Genomic DNA, 23,710 nt, shown 5'->3' on the forward strand with positions numbered 1-23,710 from the left:
CAAGCAGAATGATAGATAGTACCGTACATCAACGACCGACAACTATCCAACGATCAATAATTGGCGTCGTATATCTAGAGCTGTGTCAGTCTCATTCACACAGCAACATAGCCGTGTCGTGCACCGGGAACATGACCTGCAGCGGACCTCGTTTTCAACACTTTTGATAAGAAGTACCTTGGAGGCCCACTATTCCTTATATGGGATGACAGATTACGCAGTCATTTTGTACGGGAATAGTTTGTGTTTGGTCTGTCACGTGACATTCATCCGAGAACTTTGATGTGATATTTATTCCAGAAATCTGCGCTAAGTTGATGATAGGGTGCTACCGGAAGGTGTTCTAAAGGTGAAAGCTGGAAAATGAAAGATCAAAGAGATTTCAAACTTTTACTGACATTTTTTCTTACTAGTCTTTGGGATTCCCTGTTTAGGGAATCTATGGAGGTTGGAAGGCTTAATTAGGAACGCATGTTGCTGCAACAATAAACCATAAAACGAAGTTGTTTGATATGATTACGCGTGGCGAATGCAGATAAAAACGTGAGATGGAATAGGAATTTTATGACTGTTCAAATCGTCAGTGAATTACCGCTTCCTGTCTACTGCCTGTGAAGCTGATAGTTGAACAGATAACTTTCCGTTTGAGTTTGAGTTCCAAGAAATGTCATTGTTGTTTTATGCAGGTTGCACGTATGCATTGACTTCAACTTGAAAAGTATATGGAATGTTTTATAAAATGGGCTATAGAATATCTGCAATCTTATGATAAGTCAATTATCATGCATTTACTTTTACTGATCTACACTGAGCCATGAGTAAAGATAAAATCCGAATGCATGGCTAAACCTATAATATTGTATATACAGGTGTACCTGACGCAATAAAGATGGGGAAAAGACTGAATTTCATGAATTCACGGCCCATTTTATAAAACGAATGATACACAAGCCTATTTTGTGGATCACTGAGAATTGGATGCTCTCGTTTCACTTTGGAAACAGTATAAAACGCACTCGCTATACGCTCCCGGGTTCAAACAGTTTCCAAAACTGGCGCATCCAATTTTCACCGATCCATGCACTCTGTGCATCATTATTGTATATGATAATCGAATCTCTCGAAAGATTGATCGAAAGTAACACAGCGGACTCAAAACCTTGAGGTCCCTTATTCAAGTCCTCTGCCTCTATTCTATAGTCGTGACTTTTACCATCTATTCTATCCTCAGTGCGAGTCCTTCGAAATGGACTTAAAAGAAAATTTACCCCAAACATGAATAAAGATTCAGTGCATAACACATCAGGGGAAGTATGAGGGGGAATCGAACAACGCCTTCAATAGTTACGATCTTTCAAGGTTTTATTTATATCTATGCAATAATGATAATGATATTGTAATAATGAAATTGTTTTGTTAAAATGGTGATTGGTAGATCCGGACAAGCGTGAAGCGAAAAAGGACACAAGGTACCATGACCTTTACGACCAATAAAGCGTTAGAATGTCAGAGAATCGCAAAACCCGCCATCCGTAAATGGGTAGCTGAAAATAGATTAGAAAGCTTTTGCTTCGGATACACCTAACGCATCACTTTTAACTGTTTCTGGCTGTATCTGTCTGGTGGTCCATTAAGTATTTTATAAACACTTTAGGATTAAATTGTACCTTACCTTCGAGAAGTCGTCGCCGAATTGCACACTGAAGTCGGTGCCGTGGTCGCTTGAAGACGAACTCTGGTCCACCATCTGGACTTTGTACCGGATGTTGGCAGTGGCAAAAGTCACGTCATCCTCCTTGTCGTCGATCACGACATTCGAGCCGTATTTCTTCAGTAAGCTGAGCAATCTACGGCATAAAGAATAAATAAAAAATGAATGAATGATTAAAGGGACTGTACAGTACTGGTTGAGGTGAGGATTCAGGTATATAACATTCCTAAGTGAGGTAATGAGAAACCTCTTATAAAATATGAAAGAACGTGTAATTTTAAGAAGGATTCAACGTTTATTTGATGAAAATTGGTTTTCAAATGGCTGAGATATCCAAAAAAGTGATAAAAATAAAAGGTGACAGGCCACGTCTTTTTTTAGGATCTCTTTGTTTCACCTTGCTTTTGGATATCTCAGCCATTTCAAAACCGATTTTCATGAAATAAACTTTTGATTCCCCTTAGAATTGCATGCTCTTTGACATCTCACAGAGTGGTTTCTGAATATCTCGCAAAACGTTAAAAGCCAAATCCTCACCTCAACCAGAACTGTACAGTCCCTTTAAAATGGGTAATGGTAAAATTGTCTGATAATTTATATAATACATTAAGAGGATTCAACTTCATGATGAAAAAATGGAAGCACAATGCAAGAGGATGTATATTCATTATATTAATGAAAAATGAGCATAAAACTAGACATCCATCGGTATTCAAATCGGAAACCTCCCGATTACGAAGCCACTGCTCTTATGGACTGAGCTGTGGAAAGCCCTGGTACGGTGTCCTCCCCAGAAACTGCTGCATTCTCAACGCTCGTGTGGTCAGAAGCTTACATTAACCTGACATAAGCCCGAAGGATAGATTCAACGTTGGGTGAATTTTAGGGATCACCGAAACTGATGCAGCATTTTCAATCTATATCAAATGCAAGCAAAGGGAAACTGACAAGAAATATGCATATATATATATATATATATATATATATATATATAGATAGATATAATATATATTTGAAAATCTAGCAAAGAAAAAGGCAATAATAACACGCAATGGTGGGAGCTATCTTACGTCATTTATTTCTTCAACCATTTTATGTAGCTCTGATGCTGAAGTGAAAATATTGCAAAATGTAAACTACAGCAAGAGCACAATAGCTATTACATAATCGCCTGAAATCGAAAGATTCTGTGCCTGATGTGAAAATTGATAATGTCAAGTCTTTCCTGCTCTCTCAATAAGCTTTATAATCCCCAATTTTATCGGTAACCTACCTAGCCAGCTGCCAGATCTTATTCAGAGTTGCAGTTGACAAACTTGACAAGGATTACTCTGCCAACCTGAATAAAATTTCCAACACACAACAGGCAAAAAACTGGTAAAAAAAGCGACAAACCACGAAAGGCCTCGAAAATAAAATCGAATAGCGGAGAAGAAGAATAGGAACTATATAGACCACTGAAATTCAGCTTTCGTCCTCTCGTTGGCCTCTCTGCATCTCCAGTTTGAATTTGGCTACAGTTCCGACGGCTTACTCTTCGTGGTCGTGGTTTCGAGATCATGACGTATAATCAATTCCCGCCCTGAATTTTCTAACTCACATTCTTCTTCTCATGTACTGGCTTCTAATTGTTATAAATTGATTTCTATCTGCAATATTTTACCTGAATCTTTGAAGCTCATGTTTACTATAGCAGGGCTTTCAAAAGATTTGATACAGTTTAATGAAGCTTTCATACATTAGAATAGGACTTAAACACAAAATACAATGGCCATGTAACGCTTTCACAATACTCTTCAGGAATGCTGTACTTTGTACCGGTAGAACGGTAATCGATGTAGAACGTAAAGAGAATACTCCCCTTGGGGATTCAAGTTTGCATCTTCAAAAACTTTTTTCTAAGACCAGGCATCGAGCGGTTTCAAGACCTTAAATAACAACAGCAGCAGCAACAAAGGAAACAAAATGCCACTACTCCGTAAACTGCAATTTCTTGGTTGAGCAGCAGACGTGACAGTGAGGTAATTTGCTTCGTCAACACTCCAAACATTGAAGAGTGCAAGGTTTTTTTGCAACTCTCGATTGTGCTACCTTGAGCTTGAGTGTCGTTCCCTCCGAGTACTCGTGTTAATGGAGTCTCCAGGGGCTCCATCCGGATTGCTTTACGTCACACCAATGAAGAATTAAACTAAACTCTTCCAGCACAACAATAACCATTGTGCTGCGTGATGTCGCATACAGAATCGTAAGTTCGCTTCTCGTGTCGTCCCTGGCAAGATGAGCCAACGAAATAACCAACTTTAAAGGAATTTGTTATCTTCGTCCTTTCTGTCTTTCCCATGGTACGAATGAAGCAATTTTCTGTTTGCACTGCTTTATATCGCGGTGAGAATTCAAAGAGCTGTAAGAAATCATGTTTGCGTAACCTTGACACTCGCTTTGTTCCTATTGCCGATTGTTGATCTAGCCAATTAGCGAGACTTTTGCCCGTTCCTTTCCACATGATATCCATTTCACAACCCAGAACCTCTAACAGCGACCGAACGAAGTCACGAGGTCTGCAAGCCAATATTTATGTAACAACGACCCTGATTAAACTGATCAATCTATTTCAAGTCGCAATACAACAAACCATCTACTGCTCCAAGCCGCGTGGAGGTATATGACGAACAGCAAACTGGCCGTTTGCCTATGAAATTTAAAGAAGAAGTAAGGCTCAAATGTCACGGATATTGGTGGGAAAGGTTGCACTTTTAATATTCAACTGCTTTGTCAGAAGGCATGAAAATTACTACAATACTACTATGATTTTTTTTTCCTTTTAGGGCAGACGTGTTTGAAAAAGATGAAATGACCCACTGATATCGATACGCAGTGCTCCAGCGTAACGTTGCTCTCAGTAAAACTTTCATATAATTTCTCATTAAATATGATGATGATTATGCTAATTACAAAAAAAAAAATGATAATGACCTTATCAATTCTAGGTATAGCCACTTCAGCATGCAAAATTTCTTCCCGGAGGGATTGCCATAATCATCCTCGTTACACTGACAGCTACATACTGAAGTGACAATGTCACATAGAATCTTTTGTTAAAGAACCTTGTTCCGGTTCCAAGCAAGACATCTTTGCACAAGGCTTCATAGGACAGTGGGTTGGACACAGGTATACGAGCATGGTTAGCATCCGTTGTGCTTACAGGTATTCGAGCTACGCGTAAAGTTGCAAAGAACCAATTTCCATAGCAATGAATAGCTATAACGTCACACTTCGATACTCAATTCTTTCTTCTAATTCTACATTGGTCGAGAGGGGAAAAGTGGATATATTACTGTATTCAACGACGTACGCGCTTCGAACCCAGAATCTCTTAAGCCCTACTTACTACTGAATTTTCGTGTTTTTTTTTAAATAGATAAAACTATCATTATGCTTTGCTCATACACTCATTGAAATCGTAAAAGCAATACAAATCTGGTACTATAACTTTCTCTTTGGTCTGGTTGTTTCGTAATTGACCTACACAATATCAATGTCAGAACCATTTTATGGTGACAATGTTCAAACTAGCAATTACCAAGTATTTGTTCCAACCGTAGAAATTCTGGGGAAATTAACCTGCGTAAAACCACCACCAACCAAACAAGACAATAAACATGCTGCCTTACAGTGTACTTGTCTTTGAAATATATCCTAGTCTTGGAATAGAAAGGGGGAAAATGAGCTCTAGACATCGACATTGTGAAGGTAAGAGTGTTTAAACCGCTCATTTTAATTAACAAAGTTTCGAGGCCTTTAATTGACCTCTAAACCAAAGGACAGCATATCCAATTGAAAAAAAAAACCCAGCAACAACAACAACAATAAATAACGTAACTCCCTAAATGCAGGCATAAATATATTGTTTTAGTGCACAGGCAGTGTTTTGTGGCGCCAGCACTCGCCACTTAATGAGCGAGGCGCCACCGAGCATCTATTAATGATGTGAAGAGATGTAGAGCGATGACAGATGTCGAACTTTTGTCACGAATTTCCACACGACCCTAATGAGAATGGTCCCAAATGCAAAAGATTTGGTATGGTATGACAATAAAAAAGTTATTTGCTATCAGCTTTTACAGAGATCACTAAAGCCTGTGATTTTCATTATATGTGACTGTTTGTCCTAAACAAAATCAACACACACACACACACACACATAATATATATGAAGATGATGATGATCCACAGCATTTGTATGGCGCCATATATCTGTCACAGAAACATTCAAAGGCGCAGACTCCTCCAAGACAGTTAGCAATTAAATGTCTTATGAAAAATGTGAGTCTTGAGTGAGGCTTTGAAGCCTATATATATATATATATATATATATATATATATATACATACATATATATATATATATATATATATATATATATATACATATATATATATATACATACATATATACATATATATGTGTGTGTGCGTGTGTGTGTGTGTGTGTGTGTGTGTGTGCATATTTGTAGGTATATGGATAGTGTGAAAAGACTATTTATATTCAAAAGCCTGATTTTTTTTTTTAACTCATGAGTTAGGAGGTGTTTGAATTTATGCCAATTGAGATAGGAGGTCTTTCCACCAGAGGGATGATGTGAATGTTCACCAACAAGTGAAACTTGCATGAATACTGTATATCGAGTGATATAATGCGCCAACGAAACCAATAGAGCAGAAAATTGCGATTATTTACGGAGAACATTTTTATCAAGAGAGAGAGAGAGAGGGGTGGGGGGGGGGGGGGGAAGATACCTTGCTTGTCGATTCATGCGTAATAGAATGTATCCGGCCTCGATTAGAGAACCCACGAGTCATTTGTGACTGTCAAACTCGACAACTTGCGTGTTGATGGATTGCATATATATAGTCACCTATGAGTAGATTAATATACCGCTTAATGACACGTGAACTCCACATTATGAGGGATAGAGGAGAGAGAGAGAGAGAGAGAGAGTAGTGTGTGTGTGTGTGTGTGTGTGTGTGTGTGTGTGTGTGTGTGTGTGTGCGAGCATGCAATTGTGTACGAAAAAAAACCCCTCACACATGACATAGAGTGATTACCGGTTTTGAGCTGTACAGGTACAAGGATATTGGTATAAATGGGCAACAAACTATTCATTAGCGTTTTTATTACAGACGAGACAAGGTAAATGTTTACATGTTGCCGCATTTGACTCATCGGACGTGATGTGGAATCTGTTACGAAACTGGTACATTAGGCTCTTTTTTTCTAAATGTGATTCTTCCAGCATTTTCTCTGCTAAAAGCCGTCAGTGTGGGATCTGTTACGAAACTGGTATATTGGTTTTTTTTTTTTCTGATGATATTCTTCCAACATTTAAAAGCCACCAGTGTGTAAATGCTGTAAGACCACACTATTCAACTTTATTTTTTCACTACGCCCTTTCATTATAAAAAATAAATGAATAAATTAAAAAATGGAAAAAAATGAAACACCTGCAGTTATGCAGAGGTGTGTCTCGATGTGGAGATACCTACAGCTTAATGACTGGTTTTTCTTTTGCTTTATTTTTCACTGAAAAATGACGATATGTTTAACACTACTAATTCTTCAACTTGTACCAGGCAAATCAAAGAAATAGGACGATAGATTATAAGACCTCCTTGATGTTTCCTGGACAGTAAAAAGCAATGGTATTATGTTGAAAGGATAGAATTTACTGGAAATCGCAAGTTACCATCACCATTCAGTTTGACCATATGCCTTGCTGTATTGAAATGACAAATATAACGTTCATTTTACGTTTAAATAAGTGTAGTGACACTGGAATGAAACGTGGATTATCTGCACAGACAGGCAGACATTTGTCTTGGGACGTAACCTGTCATCGAAACAGACTACCGGAAAGCACCATTGGCTGGATCAAAACCAGAAAGCGAAATCAGGACGAACAATGGACGGATGGCACCATGGGAGGAGAGCGATAGGAAGATGGATGTCCGTGCGTTTGTGTCCTTTTCACCTCTGAATAGTCGTAGATCAGTTGCATTTCTCAGGGGTCAGTTCTTGTTCTGAAATGGATCTGATCTGGCGTTATACAGTGGCACCTCTTCTTTTTTTTTTCTTTTTGGTATGGGGGGGGGGGAGGGTTGTTGGAATAGAACTCGAACCAAAGAATTCTTCAAGTTGTTAGTTTGACAGATTACATGGATCCTAATACTGCTACAGGTCAAAATACTTCCATCAGTCGTAAACAGGGAATTCACTAAGACGGCTGACAAAAATACCATAGGGACATCATCGATTTTGACCAAAAGTCAAAGAAAAGGTCTCGAAATTATCATTTTTTTTTCTTAAAGTCTAGTATGAAACCGTAGTTGTGCAGTAACTGTTTTATGCCTGCTTGTGCAAATTATTGTAATACCAAACTGCGTTTGTATTAGATTTACTTAATGGGAATGCCTTATCACTTTATCGCATTTGCAGACTTTTCCAAACTTCTCATCTCGGTAAACCTTCACTAATGTGTAGTGTTGATGATGTAGATCTTACGGATAGGAAGGCTGCAATGTCTCTATCTGTATTAGATATTCACCATCAATGTTACAAGCCTTATTCAAAGCCTTGTCACTCTATCGCTTTTGTAGACTTTACCAAACTTCTCGGTAACCCTCACTGCTGTTTAGTATTGATGATGTAGATCATTGTCATGAATGGAAAGGCCTCAATGCTTCTTTCTGTATCAAATATTCAACATCAACGTTCCAAGCTTGTATTAAAGACGCATTACAGAGAAACGATTTCCTGTGAAAGTATCATTAAATGCCGTGTATACTGGTTTAGTGTCACTTTTAGAGTTCATACAATAATAATCACGCACACCTTCACACAATAACACCTGCCTCTAATGTTTACACGCATGTGAAACGACATACCCTCACGAGTAGTCTACATCAACCACACACAACGGTGGCCCTTGCCACTTGGTTACCCTGAAATCCCAATGTCCATATACAGTCTTGTCCAAGAGTCTTTACACCCATTACTAGCACCTGATTTCGTGAATTGTTGCGTGCAATATTTAGCGTCTGCTGCGGTCCACTTCCACATGAGCAGGCAGCTGTCAACACAAGCCCCTCTAGTGGTCATTATTTTGTCTTTAACATGTTTGACCAACACAAGTGGTGTTTATAAAAGCAAGACCATTGGAGGAGTTCCAATCCGTCACTGGCCTCTCATCTCGATGTCAAATCGACTTCTCAGTCGTCTGTTTTTCCGGGTTGACGACGGGGATTCCGAGAGGAATTAGTTTCGCGTTTGCTGGAGGAGGAATCGCGAGGGGAGCTGATTAGACCGTCATAGGATCTTAATTCGTCGAAATGTGTGGAGACGGGGTAGCTACTAGCTAAGGGTTTCTGGGAGAGTCGAGCGCAAATCTTTGCTTGTACGTTGTATAAGTACTGTATGCCAGCGGTGAGTCGTATACGAGGAGGAGGAGGAAAATTAGACAAAAGCAACAGAAGAGAAAGAAGAGGAAGAAGAAGAAGTACAGTGACAGTAGTAATTGGAGAAGTGTTTTCTGCCTGTATATAGTTGTTCGTACTGTGTAGTTGAAGGGAGGCTAAAACGACAACATAAATATTAGATGAAAATATCTGGTGACATAAATACACTTGTCGCGTGCTTGAAATAATTTTTAGATGTAGCTGTCCATTCAAATCTTCTTTGGATTTTCGTCCTTTTCTCCTCTTGCTTATCTAATGACTTCTCGACTACTAATACAACATTGATAATAATAACAACAACAATGCTACTATTTCTATGCTACTACTACTACTACTACTACTACTACTACTGTGTGGTTTTTTTTTCGCTTTGTCCACCAGCTGTAGCTAAAATTTAGTAGACGACATTTCATTTCAGCAATATCATACTTCTCTCCTTAGTTATTGCTTCAAATCAAAATGATGATCATTTCACACCCTCTATAGTATATCATTACATTTTACGAAGTACATGTGTATTCTCAAAACGGGAAGAAATATAGACAAAAGTGATAAGGATAAAAATATTGAAATGTTTTTCATTGGCCCTTTTGCTTGTGGAGAACCGGACATGAAGCACATTCATTCTGTTCTAGAATGCATTATGTCAGAGGTATATAGTGGGAAAATAAGGAATGAATAAGATAAAGTTGTGTGTCGGTATTTAATGACCCAATATGGTTTCTACCGGGCGAGGCATACATACAATATAGCGTGTGTCCTGTAACTCTGATGACGTAGGGGTTCTTTACAGAAAGACCCTAACAGGCCTGGTTCACATGTTTGTTTTTTTTTTGCTACTTAGATTGTATCTTTACGAAAGACAGAAGAAGAAAAACAAGATTATTCTTTCAGCGCGATTAGTCTGACTGTAAAATGTTTGATACCTTGCAACATAACCAAATGCTCGGACCTCTTTTTCACTAACTTCTTAAAGAAAATGAATAAAATCTAAGGATTTAATTCGTATACTATGATTGTGACCTAAAACTCCTATACTTTTCCCAGGGTATCGCATATTATCGAATGAATATTCAATGTTTTACAAGTTCCAGGTAGATTCTTAGAGCATAAAAAGTCATTTAAGAAAACATAAATCCTCAAAGTAGGCAGCAATCCTGCTTGGAGCCATTAACGAACGACAATGACTCTTTTGTTACTTTCTTCCTTTGGTTCTGTTTGTTATAAATGTTTTTCCTTACTCTATTTTCTATGGAAAATTATGTGCATGCCTGAGACCCCCAGAGAGCTGGATTATGTAAACAAACTCTTGTTGCATTTCTTGATACGCTCTATCTTCAGGATAGATTTATCTGACTTGACTTAGTTTGACCAAAGAGAAAGGAGAATAAAATGCGGCTCAACAAATTTCGCTTTGCGTCAAGGCCTCCTTCTCCTTCTCTGTCTTCCCACCCCCCCCCCTCCTGCCACAACACCTTTATATACTGTCAAATAAAATTCTGTTGCTTAGATGAGCCTTTCAAACAAGAGATTTTATTCAAGAATTATCGGGGATATAAAAGGCGTAAACCTTTCTGACGAAACACGTGCAGATCCACTCCCCAGCAAATTCGAACGGAGTGAGAAAAATTATGAATTTAGAATAATCACTGATAAGCACTAGCGCCTGACGTTGTAGTGACGTTGTAGACACGTTTAAACAAAAGTGCGGTGAATACAGGGAAGGGTTACACAACAAGCACAATCTGAGCGAAGGGTAGGGCTTGTAGACATTTTATTTCGTTATGAACCACGCTGCTCTTTTTTTTCTGGTCTAGTAATGTCTATGCCCTTCAGAAATAACAATAATAGGAATAATAATTATAATCATCATCATAATTGTAATCATTATCATAAGATTAGTAGCTGCTTTTGGTTCAGGTCCACCTAATGACACTCATTATGGCACTTTGATTTGTGATATCGGAGAAAGAAAACAGGAAAATTACTCAAACCACTCTGAAACGAAAATATAGAACAATAGAAAAAATTGTATTTTATGGCATATCAAAATCAATACGCATGTCTCAAGGGAGGATTTAAATGATAGGTGATGATGTTTGACGTTGATGGGCGGGGGGTATTGTTTCGATGGCAATGACAAAGAAAGTGCGACCCCCTCCTCCACACACACACACACACACACACACACACATACACACGCCCACACGAGTTCTCCATTGTTTTTTTTCCTGGTGAGCGGAGCTGTCGTGTCGACCTGTAAATGGTTATATTTACCAGCGTCTTGCAAAATGAACTAGGGCAGGTGAGCAGAGGACGTGACGTCACCAGAAGTAGGGTTGTAAAAGACACTGAAAGAACTGCGTTTATGTACAGGAAGACAATGGAGTGCTCTAATTACAAGGGCTTTAAGATCTCATTGAGTTATGGTGATTGTGTTGATCTTTCTGGGAAAGATAACCGAACAAAGCATTTGAGAAATCTAAAGAGGAAAATTATTATGGCATGAATCAATAACTCAGCGGCAGATTTTGGCGCATTATTTTCGTCATTAAGCTTGAATTTCGCATACGTAATCTCACTGATTGCGCAAAACGCGAAACATGATTCTTGAAAGTGTGTTGCTTATCAAATCAAAATATGAAATATCAGTTACAATCAAACAAAAGGCTTTGCTTTTGGAAAGTTTTATTATAGGCCTAACATCATTTGAGATCCCATAGCGAGCAAATCTTTGGTAGATATTGTGTCCTCAGTCACTTGAAGGGCTATTGACTTGTTTAGGGTGTTCTTTTCATTTTGTCTTCTTTCGTAAAAAAGAAACTGTACTAACCTTGAATAAAACTAAGGGTTTATTCTACATTAAATTTTTTTCAAATATATTGTTTATTGAAAGCGGAGTGGATTGGGCCAGCGCAAAGTTCGTGTTTTGTTTTGCTTTTAGCCGAAAAAAAGATATGACCTTTTCACTTCTTCCTCTCCCTCTTTTTCTTTATTTTCTTGTTTTCTAGATGCCTTGTTTTCATCCATCATTATGTTGCAAACATTTTGTTCCACAATGCCATCCTCTATCTTTTCAACCTCAAGGACATTGTCCCTGAAATAGTTTGTCCTTCTGCACATGACTCCTGCGATTATGAATGGGACTAAGGGAAGACCAATCACTTTGAAAAGAATTCACTATTCATACGTGTAAATTGAAGCAATGAATTCGTTTCATTGACCACAAAGATAATGCAATTTCGTTGATTGGTGTTTCAGCTGTTTCCAGCATGTGACGCCGATTAAAATTCCGACACAGGACCGTCACCCTATAGTCCGAAACCTGTCTGTATAATGATTCTATTTCAATCCATTAACAATTCACAATCGCCGAGCTCGTGCGAGCTGCGGTGAGCGGCAGAGTGATTTTACACATCACGAGAGACCTGCCGTATGTGTGCTTTTCTGGCAATGAGGCGCGCGGGCGGTCCCGTCGGGAATTGTCGAGAAGGGTACCGGAGTGCTCTCGAAAGCGTGTCGAGATGCCAAAATCAACGACTTGCCACGAGCGTACGCAGGTCCCCGTTAAATGTGCGTGGGAGGACCTCACGATTGTAATAAGAAAATAACGAAAAACCATCAAAAAAAGGAGAAAAGGTCTTTCCATACCGGCACTCGTTCACTATAGGTGATTAGCTGCAACTATAATTATACTATGACGACAATGGACCCTTTATAATCACATGAAGGCTTGCTGAACCCATTTGACGTAAAAACGTGACACAGTAGGCAGAGGGAAATTCCAAGATATTATGTTGGTTGTTATATCGTTTTGAAAGACACCCCCCCCCCCAAAAAAAAAAAATAAAGATTTATACATGTTCATATATACATATATATATATATATATATATATATATATATATATATATGTACATATACATACATACATTTTAATGAGTATACAAATGTATTTCCCTTTCTCTGCTACAATTTTCCTGCCAATGACTCCTGTTTCCAAGTAGCTATAGCAGAGTGGCAGACTTCAACAGTTATCATGATTCGTATGGCAGCTATTCTCGTGGATATTCTTTCCCCGATACACCGTGAAATTCTCTCTTTTCTCTTGGATTCTGTCTGACAGGAGTTTATGAGACATGTCATAATTTTATTGTCCCCTATCTTCCTTCATAGATGTTTTTCAGTGCTCACAAAGGAGCCCTTCCGGAAGTTCGAGAAGGTATGACAAAATAGATGGCAAAACAGGTCTCCTTCGAGCAAGTAGTCGAATGTAGAAAAAGTGAAATATTATTTACTTCTGTTTATAGAACTCGGAACACCGAGTGTGATTACTTTGTTGGCATTGATTACAGTGCAGCTGTTTTGGCTGCTATTCCGATGTTCCCATGACACCTATAAATTGGGCCTCTATAACTTAAAATTCAGGCAAGAGAACCACACCACACAGTGTTGTTTTTTTTTCTTTCTTTAAAAATTGCTGGTAGCACGGCAGACGCATGTGCATTCATTATTTTGTGGCGAGATAAATTTAGAAGTCTTGCTTTGTTTGTTCTGAGCTGTTTTGTAAAACAGCATTCATCTAACTTAAGTTGTTGACATTTACGAGTTAAAACGGCGGTAAAGGGGAAAAAATGGGTGACCTACCATCAGTTGTGAATACCGTTACAAAGCACAAAAGTAAAGGACGTTTTGTGTTATTGGAATTAGGTGAGGGCATGCGAGTACGGTTCTTTGAGCGGAATTGGCAAATCACAATTGCGCTGTAATTAAACAGAGGATGTGGCTATTTTGTGTCATTCATTATCAGAGAAAGGAAATGAAAACATCTTCGTTTTGCCTATATGGAGCGCTGTCCTTTAACGCAGTCCATTTAATCACATCCATCTTAAATGATTCAGCTGACCAGTGGGCCTTTTCTTTCACTGATACTCTTTAACGTATATAGTCTCAAGGTAAAGGCCTTGTTCGTCAAAGCCTGGTCAAAGTATTCACAGTTTATGCAATACAATGGCACAGTTTGCTTTAAAACATCAATACAATGCCTTGACCAACAAACTAGATTCAGTAAAGCTCGAGTAGAAGAATTGAATAGTAACTCGAGTACATTACCCATCATTTCCTGTAACCTTTTGGGGAAAATGTCACGAAGATGTTTACACTGGCACTGTGTTTACAACAAAACAGTTATACGAGAAGTCCCGAAAGATATAGCAGGGATTGCAGAGGAAAGTAGATACGGCGACTAGAAAAGACACAGGATCAATGAAATGCTATCCATTCGTAGAATCGAACGAAGGTAACCAGCTGTTATATGAGGTAAGGCACTTCATTTGCACTTTTACTTCATTTATACATTTTTTTGTGTGCAAAAGACTACAAGATATTTTGAGTATTTAGAGAACATGCCTCTGAATGGCATGCCCATTTTACATTTGGGTTGCTGGTCAATTCTCCCTTTATATTTGTCGATGTAAATACTTTGTATTCTCACCAAATTATTTTTTCTTAAAGTTTAATAATCGCATTGCTTCTTTATCGTTTTCCTCGCATTAAGTGCGAACACAAACAAATTAGGCATCTTAATGAATCTAAATGGGGGGCTGATACATTTCATTTCATTTCATTTTCATTTCATTTTTATATCATTTCCGACAAAAGTAAACAATATAAGATTTGTATATAAACAAAGTAAAGTACAATGCGACTTTTGCATATTCAGGTGAGATACCGGTTAATATATCAGATACATAAGTTCGTGTGTACTAGTATTACGCAATCGACTTTATCAACGCGATCCGCCATTCAGTTGCATAACATTATCATCATTTCCCTTATTTGGTCAAGACACTTATCTTTACACATAGGATCTATATAGGGCACAGGGCACCACGCTCGTAGGCCTATTACAATGTGTACGCTTGAAAAAAAGTTTTTAGATTTTTTTTTCTATTCAATTTAGTGTTGGATGTTCGTGTCAAGAGTAATGCATGTAAATATTGCTGAGTTTAATCAGTATCCTATTAAACTTTAACATATTCGGCGAATTATATCCGAAATTATTAAACTATCGCTTCAGATTTAATTCTACTGCAATCTTTTCAATTCCAGAATGGCCTGTTCGCTTCCGAGCAATGAAGGCAGAATCACGCTCCAGTCTAATGTCCGACACGGACCGGTCATCGGTCAGTACAGGATTGGATGTGGACTGACGTACGGGGGAAAAAACACGACACCGTCAGGAAATTCCCACTTAAAATTGCTAAGCACGTTCCCTGGGCCGGCTTTCGCAGTAGACACACAGCCGAATCGATTGGTTACCAACACTCGGAAAATTGAATCAGGTACGACAGGGCAGGCTCGCCGTTTAGAGGAATGTTGCGCTTCTTGCGCGCCCTGGGAATGGACGAAAACTAGTCAAGCAGCTATTTGCCGCTGGAAAATCGAAGAAACTCGCTATACTGGCAGCGTTCCTCACACTATAAAATAAAAATGTCGGGTATCTTTCCTCAGTGCATATTTCCTCCAGACATGTGATCGAGTGCATTGTTAGCACGAGCCTAGTCGCTTCGTCTTGAATCTGCGGGGATCTAACTCTCGAGTAGGTAAACAGAGTGAAGCAAGTGTGAAATACAGCGGGAAAGCTTTCACGGAAAGCTAATGACATGGTGCGTGACGAAAAAAACAGGAGAGACTCGTATCCTATCAGAGTTAACATCGTCACCTACCCCACACCTGACCTGTTTCCGTTGTGCGAATTCAGCCTCAGTTTTCACTTACAAACAAACAAAAGAGTACTTTTTATCGGTCGCTTAAGTGCAGTAATATGATATGAATAATAATGATAGTAATGACAAAGATAGAAATAATCACGATAATAATTGCGTTTATGTGGCGCTTTAAACGGGTGTTTCTAAGCGCAATGGTGTTATTTATGCAAGAAAACTAGTGAACACAATAACATCAGCACAATGCAAAACCAAAATGACAGTAACTAAAAAAAATACATAGATATAATGATATTTTAACCTGTGAACTTAAGTGTGGTCTAATATTGAGACCTTTATGGCTTTGGTTTCAGGGTAAGATAGAAACATGCAGAATAAAACATGCAATAAACACGAAATGATAATGGGCATGATGTCTCTGTAACAACTGTGGATGCGCTTTTGTATGATAACGTGGTGCCATGTGTAAGCGACATTGGATCTAGACTTGCCACTGCAAGTGACTAGTAATAATTATCACAATTAAAAAAAAAGTGTCGTTTCTTACTTTTCTGCAAGTTTGTCTTCAAATGCAGCTTGTGTTCCTGCACAAAACGCACGAACATCATTTTGGTTTGTTTATGCAGTCATAAGTGTTTGATGCTAGACAACAATGTCGTATAAAACAAACAAACAAAACAAACGAACGAACAAACAGGGGAATGTGGTTGGGTGGAGGTCAAAGTTTCCTTGATAGAATGTGTATGTCTGAAAAGAGAGACCGAAGTTTAAAAAAAAAGAAGAAGAGGAGGAATAGAAGGCATCTAGACGAGCGTTAATATCCTCATCTCCTATATAGTTAAACTGTATATTGACAGTGGAAAGCAACCCTGTATGATGTTACGCCTGACTTTCTTAACATCTACCTAAGATCGTCTTCCTTTCCTGACACAATGCCTCCCCCTTGTCTCCCCATTTATCTGATTTTGATTTTGATCTGATTTTGTGCCATGAAATTGACCAATGTATTAAATCAGTGGATTACTTTTAAGATTCATAAAAACAAGGGGGGAAGGAGGGTCCAGTTTTGGTTATATAACAGAAAACATTAACATAGACTACAAATGCGAAGGAAAAAAGTCATTCCGGATGTTGCGCTCTATATACGATTCTCGGGGGTAAGGATTCATAGGGCGATGATGGCAATGGATGCCACCACCCCCGTCACACACACACACACACACACACACACACACACACACACACACACAAACTCTCACACACACTCACACCCACACCCACACACACAAATATATATATATATATATATATGAATATATATATATATATACATATATATATATACATACATTATAACAAGAAATCACTGCCCTTAATATCAATGTGCAAGTAATTACGTATTATGTAAAATTGCCCCCACCCCGTCACACACACGCACACACACACACACACACACAGACACACACACACACATATACATATACATTACAAAAAGAAATCACTGCCCTTGATAACTATATGCATGTAACTGCTTATTATGTACAACTGTGTTTGAAGAGAGGTAGAACATACTCTTTCTCTCCTATATATAGCTCTCTCCTCATTGCACCGGGACAAAATGATTTCCAAACTGCACACAAGCTACCTATTCGATTAGAAACAGATCTTCTTTTTCAACACCCGTTTCTTTTTCTCTTCCTGTTTTTTTTTTTGTCTCCTTATCGGTAGTAACAGGTTGGCTAGTCGCTCTAGCATTCTGCATTCTGTAACATGAGAACGACCTTCAGAGCCTACGGGCTCATTGAAGCGAAAGCAATTAGGCCTACACCCCTAAATGGTTCACGCTGACATCCAGGGTTGAGAGACGACCAACAGCGGTCGGTCTTTGACTGTCCGAGCAGCGGTTATCCCTCGCTGCTGGAGACTCACTGAAAAGGAGCCGGATCAATCTCACGGATGCGATTAGCAAAGGGCAACTCATTAACCCTTCTTCTACACCATTACTCTTAAGTATCGTTGAATTCAAGAGCTCTATTTGCAAATGGTAATGTCGGGGTTAAACCCAACCCGATAAGGTGCCATTTCGTTCATTTTTGAAAACTAACGAGTGTAACATACAATAGGGAATTCGGTTAACATGCTTCATGATTGAGTTCGGCTTGGTTGAATGTTAGCACATGTACATAAAATCCTCCTTCTCCTCGAGAAAAAAAAAGCCGTCGAAAATGTAAGCATGAGGACTGAGCCTGCGAAAATGTGGTCCTATGTGTAATGGGTGCCATTGGAGCCAGATTTTACGAGTGGCTATATTACGTAAAAGTGGTGATGAGAAGCACCGACTTTCAATGAAGTGTTCGGACGCCATAAAGATTTATTCCATTCTTGTTTAAAACGCTTTATCATCGCAGCTACAACCTATTTCTGAGACAATAAGTATCAGCAAACACTAACCCTATATCGTCAATTTCATCACATGCTATAAAACTTAAAAGGCAGCCAACAGAAGAACCGTAACCTGAACTTGAACTTTCACAACAAACGAAGTTACTACATTAATGAAAAAACAATTGGGCTCGTAATACAAATGTAATCTTTCGAGCTTGAAATAACGAAGAGAGTTTGCTAAATCTATGAGGAAAAATGTTTCTGACAGTTCTACCAAACTACTTTTACATAACACAGGTGTGAAAATACGACGTAAACCGAAGCGGCAGTTACGAAATGGAGCCCCGTAACAGACAGGAGATCCATAACGTCGCATATATACATAATATTACAAAACAATTCTTTCTTTTGGAATGTTGTTACGTGTTTATGTTCATGTTTTGCTGAGAATAAGCCGCCTCTGACGAGCAAGAGCTTATTTTCGCTTCATAAGTGATAGTTTCTGACAAAGCGGAAACTTGCTCGCCGCGTTCCTTCCTCAGCATTAGCAGCCTCACTCTCTCCATCAGTAAACAAATAAAAAATTAAAACGGGCAAAACCTAGAGATTCCAGACTGTCATAACGATCTTTTGATTCATTGACACGATTTCACGAACACGAAGCCTCTATGACGCGTAATGATTGTTGTTTGATCATGCATTAGGTACAAAAGAGGAATTATGTCGCGTCGGAAATATGTCCTTATATCTCTCCTCCTCCAAAGCATACAATAGCAGCTGCTGGGATTGCAGAAGATGGTGATGTTACCTTGCTCCTTCAATTCTATCGGAATGTCGTATTAAGTGCAGCGAACCCCGCTATATAGACTAAATAATGCATAAAAGCCTACCTGCATATCCCTCAAGATCATTTGTATGAATTATTACATCCGTAGGTCTGGATGACATGATCTCATATCCAACTCTCTTTACATACATTTTTCCTGGTTTTTTTTTGTGTGTGTGTTTTGTTTACCGACAAAATACAACATGACTGAATTCAATTACGTCTTTACAGAAAAAATATCATGTCCACTCTCGTTCACACAGTCATGTACTAGTCATTTGTTAAGAAAAAAATTGTAATGTTTTCTTAGATTTTTTTTAGATCAGTAGAAGACAGTCATCATTTCATCTTATTTCGCCTTTTCTTTCTTTCTTCACTAGACGTTTGCAAGCAAAACCAGACATCAGTGCACACAAGGAATCTATATTTGCCAATATTCGATTAGAAAACTTCACATGATTCTTTAAAATCTTTCTGTAAAATAAAATCTTTCTGTCTTCATCTGTTTTTTTTTCAAAGGATTTTTTAACCCTATACACTGCTATCATTAAAGGCTAACATTATTAAATGTCACAGATTGCATCGGTCCTCCTGCTGGAGAATGGGGCCAGAGAACGGCCAGACGTATACCAACGACGATCGGACCACACCCTTCCATACGACGTTCCGCCACGTGACATTCCGCCTATAGCAATGATTTGAACATCACTGAATGACGCAGGAGTTATCTGGGATGAGTACAGCCTTTTCCTCATTTAGAACTAACTAACGACTCACGTTCAAAGGTTATGGGTTGTGTGTCCATGTGTATATATTTATTGTGTATCGTCATCACAAAACATGGACAAAACAGTTTTTTCCAAAGTAACTTTGAAATACACCTAAATGAAACCCCGACTGAGCTTTTTTTTTCCTGAAAGGTTACTTTTTTGATTACCCCTTTCAAGGCAGCTTTAAGGTAGGAGGGAACGTGTGCATGTCACCACCGAAAGACGACGAATCATTTTCCTCAAGTATCTTTGAAACACACCCAACTGAAACTCCAACTGTGTCTTTTTTTTACCATTCCTAAGGCACTTCTTTGTTTACCCTTTCCAAGGCACAGGTAACTCCCCTGTGTTATTCCTAACCCTCCTACCCTTTTTGCGTTGGTAATTTCTTTTAATCATGTTTTTGCTTCCTCTCAGTATTATTTGTAAGGTAAGATTCCAACAAAATTGATCTACAAAGCTCGCCAAGCTTTAGCAACGACAACAACAACAAAATATTTAATGATTAATGATTTGCGTCATCGCATACCGCTTTGGCGAAAACATCTTAAATAATACATTTTGTTTATAACGTCTTTTCCCTGTCTTTCCCTTTGTTTCCTTTCTTTTTTGCCGATGCCAGTCTCTGGCCCACATCATGATTACAATGCCGTAGGGGCCTTAATGTTATGTTGCCATGGAAACATATTTGTTTCCTTTAGCCTGAACGGGAATGATCACAGCACTCTCTCGTAAGTCGTGTATACTGTAAAACAATATCAACGCTTTGCTTTCGACCTGCTTTGAGGCATGAGTCGGCTGGACCGAATATTGACAATTAGGAATGATTTTTGACCCCTTGTTTCCTGAAATGCTGCCTCTTGATCATGAATGATGAAATGAGTCACGCTTTGAAACAAACATGTAAAATCGCCATTCGTTTGCCTGGATAAGTACCTAAAAATGGTGAAAACAACAGATATAATTTCTCTGATACAGCAGGAGCATTGTTGCATTTTCATCAATCTAATTAATCATCGTCCACCAACTCTGTGGTGTACAGATTAATTTTACTCAATATTGCTACGATACTCCATTAAAACAGTGTCGTTCACTTGACAGATTGTTCATCGCCAAATTTAAGTGATATCATCATTAAGTTCTCTTATCAAAATGTTTCATAATTTCAACAAGTTTCTCATTTATGGCAAAGCCGGTAAGGTCATCGTTCTTTTGTACATCATATTGATGTATGTATGTGTGTGTTGGTGAAGTGTATCTTGTTTATCTTATTTATCCATTCGGCTAAATTTTCGGCAATTCTGTAATCATCACAATACTCACTTTAAACATGAAAGTGCGTCTCTCTTTTTTTTTGTCCATTGGTTTAATGTTTAGGTGAACCAACAGCAGACCTATTCTGCGGCAAGCGAGGGGAATGTACTGTTCTATTCTTTCTGTTCTGAGACGACGACCTGTCATAACATTTTGATCGTATCCCCGTGACGCAATCCTGTTGCAGGTTATTTGGATGGCGCGCATTCACGACATGTTTTGAAACAGTGGTGGTCGGGGTTAGCTCGCGCGGGAGAAGAAGGAAGTGTAAACAGGGCGCGGACGCAGCACCGTCGTCCACCCGCTGTGCTTTACGATGACTCCATCAACACTGACAAATTACCTGCAGTCTCAGGTGTACCTGTTTTCTGGAATTTGATGGGGGAGGGGGCTCTGACTCATGTGGAAGTGTGAAGACGAACAGGATAAGACGTCAAAGGAAATTCTGATGGGAATGACAGCTTACGCCAATGACGAAGTCATTAGGGACAATTCTAACCTTCATCGATAAACAGCGAGTCAGTAACTTCCGATGGTGAGGTATATTTTCCAAAGTAATTGGCATGTTTGGCAGCCTTTCATTCTCTTATCGTTAACGTGATCAATCAGTACAATGTATACACTTTAACATTATTGGTAACATAATGTCTGTCTACACTTTAGACATCATTATCTTCCATAGCGGTGCAACAAGCTGTCTGCAACATTAAACCATTTGGGTTTTCAGCAGATTGGAACTTGGAAACATTTCTTTGAAAAGATGAGAAAATTAGTGACGTCTGAGGGCCGCGTGCGTTTGTGTGCGTTTGGGATTATAGGTTAAGCACTTAAATGCTTATGAGCAAGCTATCGCGGGACCGACGCGTCGCGACGGCCATAAGACCCACCAGCAAGACGACGAGGCAGATAAGATTAAGAACCTTCAGGGGCTTAACCATTGCTGCCAAAAGATTCGAACCAATGACCTTATGATTGAGAGTCTATGGTCTTAACCACTGCCCCACAGTGGCTCCCCTGACACCAAAAAGATGATTGCAAGAGATAATGGTCTCTTTTCCCTCACCTATGAGTGCGGGTCGCGCACGGGTCAACGTCCAAGTGCCTTGTCGTCATGTACTGTTGCCTCAGGATCTGAATATCACGTTCAAATTTTGGTAAATGTGTTTTATATCCCCTGTCTTTATTTAAGGAGTTTACCTGGGGTCTTTGTATGCCTGTTTTTCCGAGGGTATCAATATTGATCGTCTTGATCTGTTCACCGCGAAGGCATTTAATCTTAATCGATGATCTTCTGCTTGGTGAATGCGCGACTTTACAGGTGAAATTCCGGAAAGACCAAGATCTTTAATAACAGTCTGATCGTATAGCTTAAGCCATCACAAAGTAAAAACAAACAAACAAACAAACAAAACAAAACAAAACAAAACAAAACAAAACAAAACAAAACAAAACAAAACAAAATAAAACAAAACAAAAGGATTCAGTCTCTCTGACATTCCGAAACGTGTTTTTCTTGAGGTGTTGACATAAAAACCATATTGTCAATATTAATGATCACCAGAGTCGCGGTTTTCTAGCAAGGCGATTCTGTTGACATTAGCGATGGGGAACGTGATATTTCCGATTCATAAAATATTCAAAAGACATCTATAAGGTACATTCCTACCCATACAAAATTCAAAACTCATCTGAGAAGTGTTTGTGAGTCTGAGCGGACTGAGGACAAAAAAAAAGAAGGAATAATGCATGTTGATAACAATACACATTCAAATTCATCGACTCTTTTCACGACATACTACGTTAATCCTGAGGCTCTTTCCACATCGTCTATCAAACATCACTCGCTATCTACATTCTAACGGTGTCAATCACCCATCCTTATTGTAATTTCTTTCCTTACCCCATGCGGTAACGGAACATATAAAAATCTTAATGCACATCTTCCAATATCAGCAAGTAAGCGGGGAAATAGGATCCATTTTATGTCATACTCGATTCAAGTTTTACAGATAGCCTCCGTGAACCAAATGGATTATGTTCTTACTTTAAGGGGGCAAAACAAGAAATAATGGCAACGGATTAGTCAAGGTAAGGTCTTCTATTAAGACATATTCTAGGATACATCTATGTATTGAGTCATTTACGTCGACTTATCGACATCATTATCACCAGTTTCTTTAAGACTATAATTAATAGAGAGTTTAACATCGGGATATTAAGCGTATCGTTCCTGTACAATCGCTTTTTCCTTCAGAAACGTTGTTTCAAATCGTGAGCTTGGATACTTTACGGTGCATGATTGTACTTCAGCGTTGCTACAAAATGCCGCACTCCTTCGAAACCTGGCAGATCAATGAAACCTTTTAGTGCGCGCACATTGAAAAATGCAGGGCTGACCTGCAGCGGCCCAGAGGCGTACATTCAAGGACCGCAGAGCGACTGCCCTTCCCTCGGGTACATACAGG

At 38.8% G+C, this 23,710-nt stretch overlaps 1 protein-coding gene across 1 annotated transcript in view; it reads right to left on the reverse strand.

Annotated features, from left to right (window-relative positions):
- LOC139709027 (adhesion G-protein coupled receptor G6-like) overlaps positions 1-23,710 on the reverse strand; it is a 101,908-nt gene that overhangs the window by 19,663 nt on the left and 58,535 nt on the right. The window contains exon 5 of the mRNA XM_071620995.1: positions 1,673-1,847. Coding sequence (XP_071477096.1) covers positions 1,673-1,847 — 175 coding nt within the window. The remainder of the gene's footprint in view (positions 1-1,672; positions 1,848-23,710) is intronic.

The sequence above is a fragment of the Diadema antillarum genome, unplaced genomic scaffold, assembly GCF_040938485.1.
Source record: "Diadema antillarum isolate AM-2024a unplaced genomic scaffold, OU_Dant_1.0 seq00001400_RagTag, whole genome shotgun sequence".
NCBI lineage: Eukaryota > Metazoa > Echinodermata > Echinoidea > Diadematoida > Diadematidae > Diadema > Diadema antillarum.